This window comes from Panulirus ornatus, chromosome 2 (assembly GCF_036320965.1).
Source record: "Panulirus ornatus isolate Po-2019 chromosome 2, ASM3632096v1, whole genome shotgun sequence".
NCBI lineage: Eukaryota > Metazoa > Arthropoda > Malacostraca > Decapoda > Palinuridae > Panulirus > Panulirus ornatus.
The window spans coordinates 28506238-28520019 of NC_092225.1; the positions used below are offsets into that span (position 1 = coordinate 28506238).

Consider the following 13782-nt stretch of genomic DNA (forward strand, 5'->3'; position numbering starts at 1 on the left):
GCACAAATTCAAAACATGGTGGTACTCATGGCCAGGTCTTGACCAGCACCATCCTGGCCAACACCTGACGCTACCCCGACCAGGACCTGACACCATCATGTCCTGAACCTGACAACCACCTAGCCAAGACCTGGTACTGTCACTCTAACCAGGGCCTGACACTGTAACTAAAGGGTCATCCCTCTTCACAACCAAGTTCCCAAATGTAACCTTGAATGTGTATATGTGTCAGTGTATATATAATTAACGTAAGATAAAAATGGAGGTAATGAGTGAGCGTATAGATACTAAACTGCCCGTCCAATGTCAGACACCGACAGAGAGGACAGACATTATTTTTGAGGTTGGTTAATCTTGTTAAAAACGAAAAAAATATGTGGGAATGTGGAATTATCTCGTTGTGAAAATATACCACTGGTAAAAGTGGGTGACAAGGAAGTACTGTGTCGCAGTGGACATGCCATAACGGGGGGTACAGGCGGTCCCAGGATGTGAATTAAGAGCGAATGAATGAGTGCGATCTGATGGGCGAGCGAGGCGGGAAGCCATAACGAAAACGAATTCATAAAAAAAAAAAATCCTCCCCGAGACGTGCATGATGTGTTACAGTGTGTGAGGGGATAGTGAACTACAGAGGGATAGTAAGGGATGGTGAGAATGAGAGGGAGGGAGATGGTGAGGGTGGTGGCACGCAGGCGCCCTCCATCCTTGCCACGCCGCCAACCGCCACCAGTAAGCCAGCAGCAGTGAGCGGGCGCTGTGCCTTGTGCTGTGTGGCCACCTGTCGCCGCTGTGTCACCCCTCACAGCAGCAGTTAACAGTGTCAGCCGATGAGGGCAGGAGCTGACGACCGCTTGGATTAATCATCGTCCGTGGCGTCCGCTCGTCAAACATGAACTGAACGTCAACCATATATAACTGTCGTTATATCCACTTCAACTGCGTACTATTATACCACCGGACTAGTGTTATATTACCAGAACTTCGTCAGTATGTCCTTCATACATTGACAATGAAATGATATCTCCAGAAATCCTGTTTTCTGAGTTCCGAAAAAACGCGGGAGACTTCTAAAAAGATTAATGTTGTTATATAGGGATCTTTGCTAAACTGATTTTGGAACGGTGGAGGAGAAGCGTTAACAGCAACACCCACACACGATGACTTTCGCTCTTAGGATATGGTGCATAGGGGCGTGTCTGGCTCTCTCAGGTGAGGCTTACTTGCGTTCTTGTGACGGGAGATTTTCCTTCTGCTGACCGGATACTCAAACTCAACTTAAGGAAACAAAAATGATTATTGTAAATCCTTCAGTTTAGAATGAAGCACAAATGATTTTTCTGGGGTTTTTAGTTTTCTTAAAAAGATTTATTCTTGTCTGTTGTTCTATAATGTTCCTTGGTAGTCTTTTACGAACCAGCGTTAAGTTGGCTGTTGTATCGTAGTTATAAGTATATCTTGCCCCTTTATGTATGTTTATATTCCAAGGTTTATATCTAGTAGTACTGTCCATTACCAGTGACATTTATTTTCGTTTCTGACTGAACTCTGTTGTTAAAGGTAATATATTCGTCAAAAAATATGGCTGGGCTTTTATCCAGCTACGCTCATGGTGTTGTTCATGTCTCCACTCATGAGTGATTTCCTTTCGATAATTGCTGAACTAGGAGAGCCACAGGTGGGTACCATCTGCAGCAGGTTTTGAAGGCTCTATGTATTTTTTTTTTTTCCAGTTACCTTTACTCTGTTGAGGTGACATTTCAGTTTAGTCTATCCATCACGATATATAACTTTATCTTTGTTTTTTTTTCGTTTTCAGTCTACACATTTCTTAGTAATGAATAGAGTTACTTTATCCTCTGTTGTGTGCGTTGTAACTGACGTATATTGTTGCGGCTCTGCGTCCTTCGTGAAGACGACAGTTCTTCATCTCATCCAAAATGTGGGAATCGCTCCGTCAGTTTTGATGAACGTAGCCATGGTTGATCTTTCCACCAGCTGCCTCGTCCAACATGGCCGGCGTCGTTCACGACGATACGAAAAGATAAAAAAAAAAAAATGAGCGAAAAGTTGAAGTTAGATGAGTTAGTGTGTGGTTAGGGCGGTGGATGGGAGGATAGGGCCGTGGCTGCAGGGTGAGGGTTGTGGCTAGGAGATTCGGGCTTTGGATGGAAGGTTAGGGCTGTGGATGGGAGGTTAGAGTTAAGGGTGTGGGTGGGAGGTTAAGGCTGTGGTTGGGAGATTGAGGGTGTGAGTGGGAGGATGAGGCTGTGGGAGTGAGATTAAGGGTGAGGGATGTGAGTTTAGGGCTGTGGGCGGGGAGATTAAGGGCAACACGTAGGAAATTAGAGGGATTCTATTTTCCACCCTGACATGGGCGAGATCACACACTAACCAGGGTTATTCTGGTTGAAGGGAAGAATCAACTATATTAACGAAAAGAACACATATGTTACTCAGAGTTGACTCTTAAAGATAGATAGGTTATCGGAATAGGGAAGGACCAAAAGGTAGAGAATGCCGTAATGATACGAATCGAAGATAATGGTTAAGGTTTTCTGACACCGTGACGCGGGTTCTGTGACAGCCTTGGGTGTCTCCGGGGCACAACCAGCCGGCTCACGAGACCCACCGGTGCCCGAAAGGATACCCGTAGAACAGAGGGAGTGAACGGCAGCGTCACGGCGGAGGGAGGGAGAGAGAGGTGTGGTAGCAGGAGAGTTAAGTAAGGCGGAAGACTTCTGATTCCACTTCCGCCACAGGAAGAGCCACCTGTAGATGGTAGGGTAGGGCCGGGTGTGCCTGTGGTAGGGTGAGAGGAGAGGAGATGGGAGGGGGATGTCTGCATGTGTTGGGGGTGTGTCGGAGGGGGGGGGTAAGGTATAGAGTGAGGGTTGCCTGGGTCTGGGGTATACTGGGGTGATGGTGTGTGTGTATTTGGGATCGGGGTAGGGAGTCCATGGTGTCGGGTGTGCCTGATTTGGGGATGGCTAGAGTTGGGGTTGTGCCTGGGTTAGAATGTTTCTAGGGTAGGTATGTGACGTGCCTGGGGTGGAGGGTTCCTGGGGTGTGTGCCTGGGGTGGAGGGTTCCTGGGGTGGAGGGTTCCTGGGGTGCTTGCCTGGGGTGGAGGGTTCCTGGGGTGCTGTGCCTGGGGTGGAGGGTTCCTGGGGTGCGTGCCTGGGGTGGAGGGTTTCTGGGGTGCTTGCCTGGGGTGGAGGGTTTCTGGGGTGCTTGCCTGGGTTGGAGGGTTCCTGGGGTGCGTGCCTGGGGTGGAGGGTTCCTGGGGTGCGTGCCTGGGGTGGAGGGTTCTGGGGTGCTTGCCTGGGGTGGAGGGTTCCTGGGGTGCGTGCCTGGGGTGGAGGGTTCCTGGGGTGCTTGCCTGGGGTGGAGGGTTCCTGGGGTGCTTGCCTGGGGTGGAGGGTTTCTGGGGTGCTTGCCTGGGGTGGAGGGTTCTTAGGGATGTGCCTGGGATTGAGGGTTCCTGGGGTGCGTGCTTGGATTGGAAGGTTCCTGGGGGATGTGGTTAGGCTGGAGGGTTCCTGGGGTGCGTGCCTGGGGGGGGGGGGGTGAGCCAACCAACTCCACCACTCACTGGACGGCCGCAGCCAGCCAGGTTAAAGAGGCTGTGTTACTGTGTTAACGTCACCTTGTTTTGGTGTTACCCCCTGTGTTACCGTTTTTGGTGTTACCCCCTGAGTACCGTATTTGGTGTTACCCCGTGTTATTGTTTTTGTTGATACCCCCTTAGTTACCGATTTTGGTGTTACCCCGTGTTATTGTTTTTGTGTTACCTCCTGAGTTACCGTTTTTGGTGTTACCCCCTGTGTTACTGTGTTTGGTGTTACCCCCGGTGTTATTGTTTTTGATGTTACCCCCTGTGTTACTGTGTTTGGTGTTACCCCCGGTGTTATTGTTTTTGATGTTACCCCCTGTGTTACTGTGTTTGGTGTTACCCCTGTGTTATTGTTTTTGATGTTACCCCCTGTGTTACTGGTGTTGCCGTGATACTGACGCTACTTTGTTACTTGTGTTCTGTGTTACTGATGATACTCTGGTGCTTGCGTTGCTGTGTTACAGATGACCCGTGTTGCCGTGTTACTCGTAATGTTACTCCTGCTCCTGGTTTTGCCGTGTCACTGGTGTTTTGATATAACTAAGGTTACTTGTGTTGCCGTGTTACTGTGAACATGTCATCTTCTTCCACTGTAACAGTGTGTGTGTGTGTGTGCATACTGTTAATGTTACTTGGTGTTACTGGTGGTTAGCGGTTGTCACCGTGTGTTATTGTGTTACGGTGGGTCACCGTCTGTTACAGTGTTACTACATGTGTTACGGTGGGTCACCGTCTGTTATAGTGTTACTACTTGTGTTACGATGGGTCACCGTCGTTACGGTGTTACTACTTGTGTTACGGTGTGTCACCGTCTTTTACACTGTTACTACTTGTGTTACGGTGGGTCACCGTCTGTTACAGTGTTACTTCTTGTGTTACGGTGGGTCACCGTCTGTTGCAGTGTTATTACTGTCACTGTGATCTGCTCATAGAATTCTCTGAGACATTTCATCTTTCGTTCATCATATGTTTGACAACCCATGACATGACTGGCATACACCTACCCATGACATGACTGGCATACACCTACCCATGACATGACTGGCATACACCTACCCATGACATGACTGGCATACACCTACCCATGACATGACTGGCATACACATACCCATGACATGACTGGCATACACATACCCATGACATGACTGGCATACACCTACCCATGACATGACTGGCATACACCTACCCATGACATGACTGGCATACACCTACCCATGACATGATTGGCATACACCTACCCATGACATGACTGGCATACACATACCCATGACATGACTGGCATACACATACCCATGACATGACTGGCATACACCTACCCATGACATGACTGGCATACACATACCCATGACATGACTGGCATACACATACCCATGACATAGCTGGCATACACCTACCCATGACATGACTGGCATACACCTACCCATGACATGACTGGCATACACATACCCATGACATGACTGGCATACACCTACCCATGACATGACTGGCATACACATACCCATGACATGACTGGCATACACATACCCATGACATGACTGGCATACACCTACCCATGACATGACTGGCATACACATACCCATGACATGACTGGCATACACATACCCATGACATGACTGCCATACACCTACCCATGACATGACTGGCATACACCTACCCATGACATGACTGGCATACACATACCCATGACATGACTGGCATACACCTACCCATGACATGAGCAGACATACACATACCCATGACATGATTGGCATACACCTACCCATGACATGACTGGCATACACCTACCCATGACATGACTGGCATACACATACCCATGACATGACTGGCATACACATACCCATGACATGACTGCCATACACCTACCCATGACATGACTGGCATACACCTACCCATGACATGACTGGCATACACATACCCATGACATGACTGGCATACACCTACCCATGACACGACCTGACATACCCATGAGTTTTCTGTTTAAATTTTTGTTTATCGTAAGTTATTTCGACCGCCTCCTCTCCCCTCCCCTCACCTCTTCCTCCCCCCCATCACCTCTTCTCCATCCCCCATCATCCCCCTAAAACACCCCCACTGGTGGGTAGTGAGGATTGGGGGAGGGGTTGAGAAATGTTCAAGATTCGCTCCAGGAAATTAAATCCTCAAATGTGTTGTGTGTGTGTGTGTGTGTGTGTGTGTGTGTGTGTGTGTGTGTGAGATATCACTTGTTTACCACCTGTTTGTTCAGCCCTGGGAAGGTTGTTTGCACCACCCCCCAGAGGCTCCGTCTCTGTCACTTGTGTATTGTCATTACTCACGACGCCAGATCAGCGATGCATTGGCCAGTCAAGCGCGGCGTTGTTGCTCGTCTTCCCAAACCCTTCGTTCAGTCCCTCACCAGTGACCAGTGTGTCTCCTTTTCTTCCATAGTTGTTCGTTATTTCCCCGCATGTTTCGTTCCGTAATTTGGAAAGTAACACAGGAGGGGAGGATTTCCAGCCTCCCGCCCTTCTTAGTCGCCTTATATATATATATATATATATATATATATATATATATATATATATATATATAGATAGATAGATAGATAGATAGATAGATATATAGATATATAGATATGTAATGCTCCAGCCTTTTCATGTATATAACAATATTACACACACACACATTATATATATATATATATTTTTTTTTTTCATACTATTCGCTATTTCCCGCATTAGCGAGGTAGCGTTAAGAACAGAGGACTGAGCCTTTGAGGGAACATCCTCACTTGGCCCCCTTCTCTGTTCCTTCTTTAGGAAAATGAGAAACGAGAGGGGAGGATTTCCAGCCCCCCGTTCCCTTCCCTTTTAGTCGCCTTCTACGACACGCAGGGAATACGTGGGAAGAATTCTTTCTCCCCTATCCCCAGGGATAAATTATATATATATACATATATATAATTATATATATACATATATATATATATATATATATATATATATATATATATATATATATATAGAGAGAGAGAGAGAGAGAGAGAGAGAGAGAGAGAGAGATAGATAGATAGATAGATAGATAGATAGATAGATAGATCACTTTGCTGCTTGCTTCGTATGTTTCCGTGGTTCGTCTCACGGGGTGTCGTGTTCTTGTTGTCCTCCACCACAGAGAGCCTGAAGAAGAACGACCTGTCGTGCTACCAGTGCAACGTGAGCGAGGGGTCGGCCTGCACGCTGCAGTACCTCCTGCCCTGCCCGGACGACCAGCTCTACGATAGGTGCCAGACCAGAGACAGGAAGACCGGTACATCTGCCTCACTGAACTTGGACTCCACCCCTCTTCCCCCACCCACCCACCCGTTCCCTTTCCCTACCCTCACCCCCCATGTCTCTGAAACCCCTTCTCTCTCTCTCTCTCTCTCTCTCTCTCTCTCTCTCTCTCTCTCTCTCTCTCTCTCTCTCTCTCTCTCTCTCTCTCTCTGGGGCACTGTCACGCGTGCTACCTTACTCATGTCATATGTGTGTGTGTGTGTGTGTGTGTGTGTGTGTGTGGCAGTGCCACTCTACGGTCGCCTGTCGCATCCCTTTCCTACCTACTCCTGTCATGTCTGGGTCGTCCCAGGATCTTTTCTTCGCTTGCCGCGTCTTTATTTTTTGCCCAGGTCATGTCTATATTTTTCACCCAGCTCATGTCCCCTTTTTGACCAGGTCATGTCTCTTTTTGCCCTGGTCATGTCTATATTTTTCACCCAGCTCATGTCTCCTTTTTGACCAGATCATGTCTTTTTGCCCAGGTCATGTCCCTTTGCCCAGGTCATGTCTCTTTTACCCAGGTCATGTCTCTTTTACCCAGGTCAGGTCTATTTTATCCCAGAACATGCCCCTGTTCCATCATCTTCCTCTCCTCTTACAATAACTGCGTCTGTATGTATTTTGTCATGTTCTCCCAGCGCGTGTCATGTTCCTCATGTCACTCCTACAACTATTGTCATGTCTTTAATCCCACGCCTGTCATTTCTCTTACCCATGTGTCATGGCCACGTCTCTTTCGTCACGTGTCACTCCCGCTCCTGACGTATCTCCCACACCTGTCTTCTTTCTCTCTCTCTCTCTCTCTCTCTCTCTCTCCCCAAAGTCCTCATGTCTCTTTCATATTTGCCTCAGAAACATGTCAGGTATTTGTTTCCACTTAGACTTTCAGAAAGTTTTCCTGACAATATATATATATATATATATATATATATATATATATATATATATATATATATATATATATATATATATACCAATCCTGTAATGTGCACATGATATCTGATGTAAACTGTGTGGCAGTGTGTACCCCAAGAATCGACCCTCCTGTCCGTCGTCGTGGTCTATGGGGGAGTTAGGCTACGTGGCTGCCACACAGATGGACCGGGGTTCGATTCCCGGGGTAGAGATTACGTCATTATATGTATATGAAATTATTAGCCAATTATATGAGGCGGTTGAATGCGACAGGGAGATTAGACAGAAGTTTGAGTGAGAACTGTGAGGAGGTGGAGTGGTGTTGGTGGCTAGGCGAGGAGGTGACAGCGGCTGGTTCTGGAAGGTGAAGTGAGTCTTGGGGACTGAGGTGCTGGTCATCTCGAGGTGACAGGGGAAAACAAGAGCTCAGTCTCCGTCAAAGAACTCCTGGTTTCAGAGGAGTCCATGTTGTCCCTGCTACTGAGTGTAGCGCAGCCTTAGGCTGCAGGAGCTCCTGGAAAAGGGGTCCTTGGGTCATTAGAAATTAGTTACTGAGAATGTATTTCTCATATTGTCTCTCTTCTATACTTAACATGTCACTCACGCATTTGCCATGTTTCTCCCACGCATGTTCATGTCTCATTGACGCCTGTCATGTCTCTTTTTCTACACCAGCCATGTCACTCATATGTCTTTTTGGTACACATGTCATCTCCTTCACGTCTGTCATATCACTCCCAGACTTGCCATCTCTCTGTCACGCCTATCATGTCGCTCACACACTGGCCATGTCTCCTCCTCACCTGTCATATCACGCAGACACATGTCGTCTGTCTTTTACTCCTGTCATGTCTCTTCTAAACCTTCTAAATCTGTCATGTTCCTTTCGTCATGTCTCTCCCACACCTGTCATGTCCCTTCCAGAGATGTCATGTCACTCCCACACCTGTCATGTCACTCCCACGCTTGTCATGTCTCCTACAGACCGGTCATGTCTCTCATCCTCATTAGGGAAATGTTAGTTACAAACTTATGCATGTTGAGCTGTACTCGTGGGTAGGAGGCCCCATGCCTCCTGTCGTTCCCTAGTGGTTGGTGGTGATTGTGGTGTATTGTGGTGGTGAATGTGGTGTGTTGTGGTCGGTGTATTGGTAAGTGTGGTGCTGTGGTTGGTGTGATGGTGATTGTGGTGTGTTGTGGTCGGTGTGCAGTGGTCTGGTGTGGTGGTGAATGTGGTATGTTGTGGTCGGTGTGCTGTGGTTGGTGTGGTGGTGAATGTGGTGTGTTGTGGTCGGTGTGGTGGTAAGTGTGGTGCTGTGGTTGGTGTGATGGTGAATGTGGTGTGTTGTGGTCGGTGTGCAGTGGTCTGGTGTGGTGGTGAATGTGGTATGTTGTGGTCGGTGTGCTGTGGTTGGTGTGGTGGTGAATGTGGTGTGTTGTGGTCGGGATGGTGGTAAGTGTGGTGCTGTGGTTGGTGTGATGGTGAATGTGGTGTGTTGTGGTCGGTGTGCAGTGGTCTGGTGTGGTGGTGAATGTGGTGTGTTGTGGTCGGTGTGCTGTGGTTGGTGTGGTGGTGAATGTGGTGTGTTGTGCCTACAGGTGACGGTCACCAGTGGGTGGAGAAGGGCTGCGCCCTGGCCCCCTGCCACCTGCCCCGGGAGGAGGAGGCTCATCTCGGCCTCCTCTGCGACTACTCCGCCTCGGCCTACGACTGCGTCTTCTGCTGCAGAGAGAGCGGCTGCAACGGCAGCGGTGCGTCCAGCCTGGTCCTGCCGGTGGTGCTTCTACTCCTGCCGCTCCTGGCACCCCTGCTGACGCCCTCCCTGCTCCTGCTGGCTCCTACTGCCACGTCAGGGAACCAGTCCTAACTGGTGCCTCCGCTCGTCCTGCTGGGCCCCTGGTAGTCACGGCTGGAGTGCCAGACTCTAACTGATGTCCCCGCTGGCCTCCTGCTGCTGTACCGGAGTGCCAGGCCCTACAGACCCCACCCCACCTCTCCCCACTCCTGCTGCTGCTACGCCGGAGTGCCGGTCCCTACAGATCACCCCACACCTTCTACGCCGGAGTGCCATGCCCTATAGACACCCATCGCCATACCTGCTGGCCCCATAGTGCTTCACAGGAGTGGCCAGGCCCTACAGATCAACCAACCCCTTCCCATGCTACACCGGAGTGCCAGGCCCTACAAACCCTTCCCCCAACATCGTCTGGAGTGACAACGCCCCTTAAGGGGGTCACTGGCCAGGACGGCCCCACCATCAAGTATCTGGCCTCATCACCCGAATCATCATCCGCACTCATTCATATCCTTGATTGGTTCACATCTACCTTTCATCATACACCGCAGTGTTATCATACGCTGCAGTATTATCATACGCTGCAGTATTAATCATACACCCTGCAGTATTATCACACACACTGCAGTGCTCATTTACCAGTCCATTCACCGCTGCTGGGTGAGACACTGGCTGAGATGTTATTCCTAGGCTTTGATGTAGTGATTTTAGCTGAGCGAATGAGGGTTATATCTCTAGATCTGGTGCCCGACCAGTTCCTGTTCTCTTTGCGAGGGACATGGAGAAAGTGCTATACCACAGCTTCCCCATCCATCCACACACACACACATATATACACTAGGCAGCAGACGCGTTAGGTTGCGTGATGGCGTTATTCGAAACGAAAAATTATCTCGGAAAGCAGCCGGAAGGCGAGTTCGAATAGATATACATAGCACACCGAACAACCGCTGATTTCATGTCTACCCCCAATATAGACTCTGCCTTGAGGTGCATCATCTATGTTATTTAGAGATGAAAGTTACGTCTCCCGATATCTATACTGATACACTCATATTAACGACAAGGGTTTGGTATTAGGTTAGCGCCTTTATGTCGCGACTATCATACTCATTATTACGAATGTTGTTATTGGTCCCTTTACTAAGACGACTGGGGATCATCGAACCCTGCTTCAACTGCTTCGCTCTTCGTAAAAAATAAAGTAAATAAATGATTGGCATTTATAAGCGTTCAGTCTGTATCTTATTCGCTGTAGTCTGCTGTGCCCATGTCAGGCTGGGGGTCACAATTTATAAAGTGGCTTGAGGTGATATGATCTCAATTGGTCTGTTGAGATATGTTCGAATCATCAAAACCTTTGACGAACTATCGAAGCATCATCAGGCAACCTCATTATTTGACCCCTTGAGTACGACGAGACGACCCTTGGGTGCCATGATCTAGCCTTTGACCTCACCCCGTAATTAAGAGGTCAAAGGCTGAGCCGCCATAGTCAAGGGTCGTATCGTCGTGTTCGAGATGAAATATTGACCCTCACATCAATAGCCTGACCCTGTCGTTACATGACGCAAACATGTTTAAAACCTGACAGTCTAAAACAGGATGCTTTGAGCCTATCACTTCATGATGACGGGGTTTTAAACCATACACCTGTCACTCACGCTTATCCCCTGTGAGTGACGCTCACTCACACTTTTGAATGGAACTCATAATGCCATGAGTTGAGAAGGTCAAGAGTAGGCGTTGTAATTTAACCGATCTCCTCTCATGAGATTGTATAGGGTCATAATTCCTGCTTTATATTGAGTATATGGATAATATGCATAATAGTAGTGAGTCAGTAAATGGCTAGGCGTAATATTTTGAACATTCACAGTAGAAATATAATGCAATACATCTTTGATAAACGTGTATAAAACGATAGATGACATGTTACGGACATCATGATATACATATCATAACATAGATATGAAGACAATATAGATCACAATGTTAAAGAGTCAAGGTTAGACCACTGACAGTGGACAGGTTTAATCTTATATATATATTCCTATGAGTCCACGGGAAAATGAAACACGATAAGTTCCCAAGTGCACTTTCGTGTAATAATCACATCATCATTTTTCCCGTGGACTCTAAGGAATATATTGATCACGCGCAAAATTGTGATCCTTTCCAATATATATATATATATATATATATATATATATATATATATATATATATATATATATATATATATATATATATATATATATCAAAATTCTCAGTAGTCACTGTAATCTCGCGAATTTTAGAAAAAGAGGAAGTAAACAATATACGAGTTTACAATAGTTAACAGGTAACACTGAAGACAATGGATAGTGTGTACTGAAAATGTCGTCTTATTTATGTTACTTTAAGGTAGCTTTGTGATCATCAGCTTACACGTCTGTAAGGTACAGATAAGAAATGCGGGTTGGAACGTCAACTAGTGAATTAAAAGATGTCAGCTGTAAACTACTGATTGTTTATATAATTGGAAAATAATGATTCAGTTTGGATTAGAAAGATTATGACGTCTTTGTTGGAGGAACTGCGCGCGCACGGGGTACGTATTTGGCAATGCGTGCTCTTGTAGGGTTTACTTGACTTTCTGCCGTGATATGTTATATTTCCGTAGTATGTAAGGTCTTGTTATGTCCAGATAACAGTGAACCACAGAGTTATGCAACCGAACATGAGGGAGATGGTGTAAAAGAAATGAAAAAAACAAAAAACTATTTGATAGCCTAGCCCGAAAGACTCTCTCTCTCTCTCTCTCTCTCTCTCTCTCTCTCTCTCTCTCTCTCTCTCTCTCTCTCTCTCTCTCTCTCTCTCTCTCTCTCTCTCTCTCCAGCTGCCAGACGTCAATGAAATTTGCTGGTGGATAAAGGCACTGGTTCTTGGCCAGGCCCGTGCTGTGGTCCCTTTTAGTGGTCTTCCATTCCTCATCATGACTCCTATAAACACATTGATGTACTCACCCATGTAACACTTGAGACCTGTGTCTCTTTTCTGTAGTAAGTGTGTGTATGTATGTACATGGTACATGATGGCAGCAGGTGGTCCTCTTGTGTGTCATAATGCAGTCGTTAATGTACCCTCACCGGTCACATCTCTCTCACCATTATATCATATCTGGATGTTTTTTCCATGGTACGTAAATATATATGTTAACATCTTGAGCACGACCCGTTGGACCCTTGAACACGACGGGACGACTGTTGAACACGACGGGACGACTGTTGAACACGACGGGACGACTCTTGAACACGACGGGACGACCCTTGAACACGACGGGACGACCCTTGAACACGACGGGACGACTCTTGAACACGACGGGACGACTTTCGAACACGACGGGACGACTGTTGAATACGACGGGACGACCCTTGTACACGACGGGACGACCCTTGAACACGACGGGACGACCCTTGAACACGACGGGACGACTTTCGAACACGACGGGACGACCCTTGAACACGACGGGACGACTCTTGAACACGACGGGACGACCCTTGAACACGACGGGACGACCCTTGTACACGACGGAACGACCCTTGAACACGACGAGACGACTCTTGAACACGACGGGACGACTTTCGAACACGACGGGACGACTGTTGAATACGACGGGACGACCCTTGTACACGACGGGACGACCCTTGAACACGACGGGACGACCCTTGAACACGACGGGACGACTTTCGAACACGACGGGACGACCCTTGAACACGACGGGACGACTCTTGAACACGACGGGACGACCCTTGAACACGACGGGACGACCCTTGTACACGACGGAACGACCCTTGAACACGACGAGACGACTCTTGAACACGACGGGACGACTTTCGAACACGACGGGACGACTGTTGAATACGACGGGACGACCCTTGTACACGACGGGACGACCCTTGAACACGACGGGACGACCCTTGAACACGACGGGACGACTTTCGAACACGACGGGACGACCCTTGAACACGACGGGACGACTTTCGAACACGACGGGACGACCCTTGAACACGACGGGACGACTTTCGAACACGACGGGACGACCCTTGAACACGACGGGACGACTTTCGAACACGACGGGACGACCCTTGAACACGATGGGACGACTCTTGAACACG

The 13782-nt window shown here is 47.9% G+C and overlaps 1 protein-coding gene across 1 annotated transcript; it reads left to right on the plus strand.

The window, feature by feature from the left end:
- Positions 1-708: 708 nt before the first annotated feature.
- Positions 709-12493, plus strand: LOC139755207 (uncharacterized). The gene is made up of 3 exons (XM_071673357.1): positions 709-1212; positions 6769-6903; positions 9426-12493. Exons 1-3 carry the CDS (start codon positions 1161-1163, stop codon positions 9692-9694), a joined length of 456 nt encoding a protein of 151 aa, XP_071529458.1. The 5' UTR covers positions 709-1160; the 3' UTR covers positions 9695-12493.
- Positions 12494-13782: the final 1289 nt, after the last annotated feature.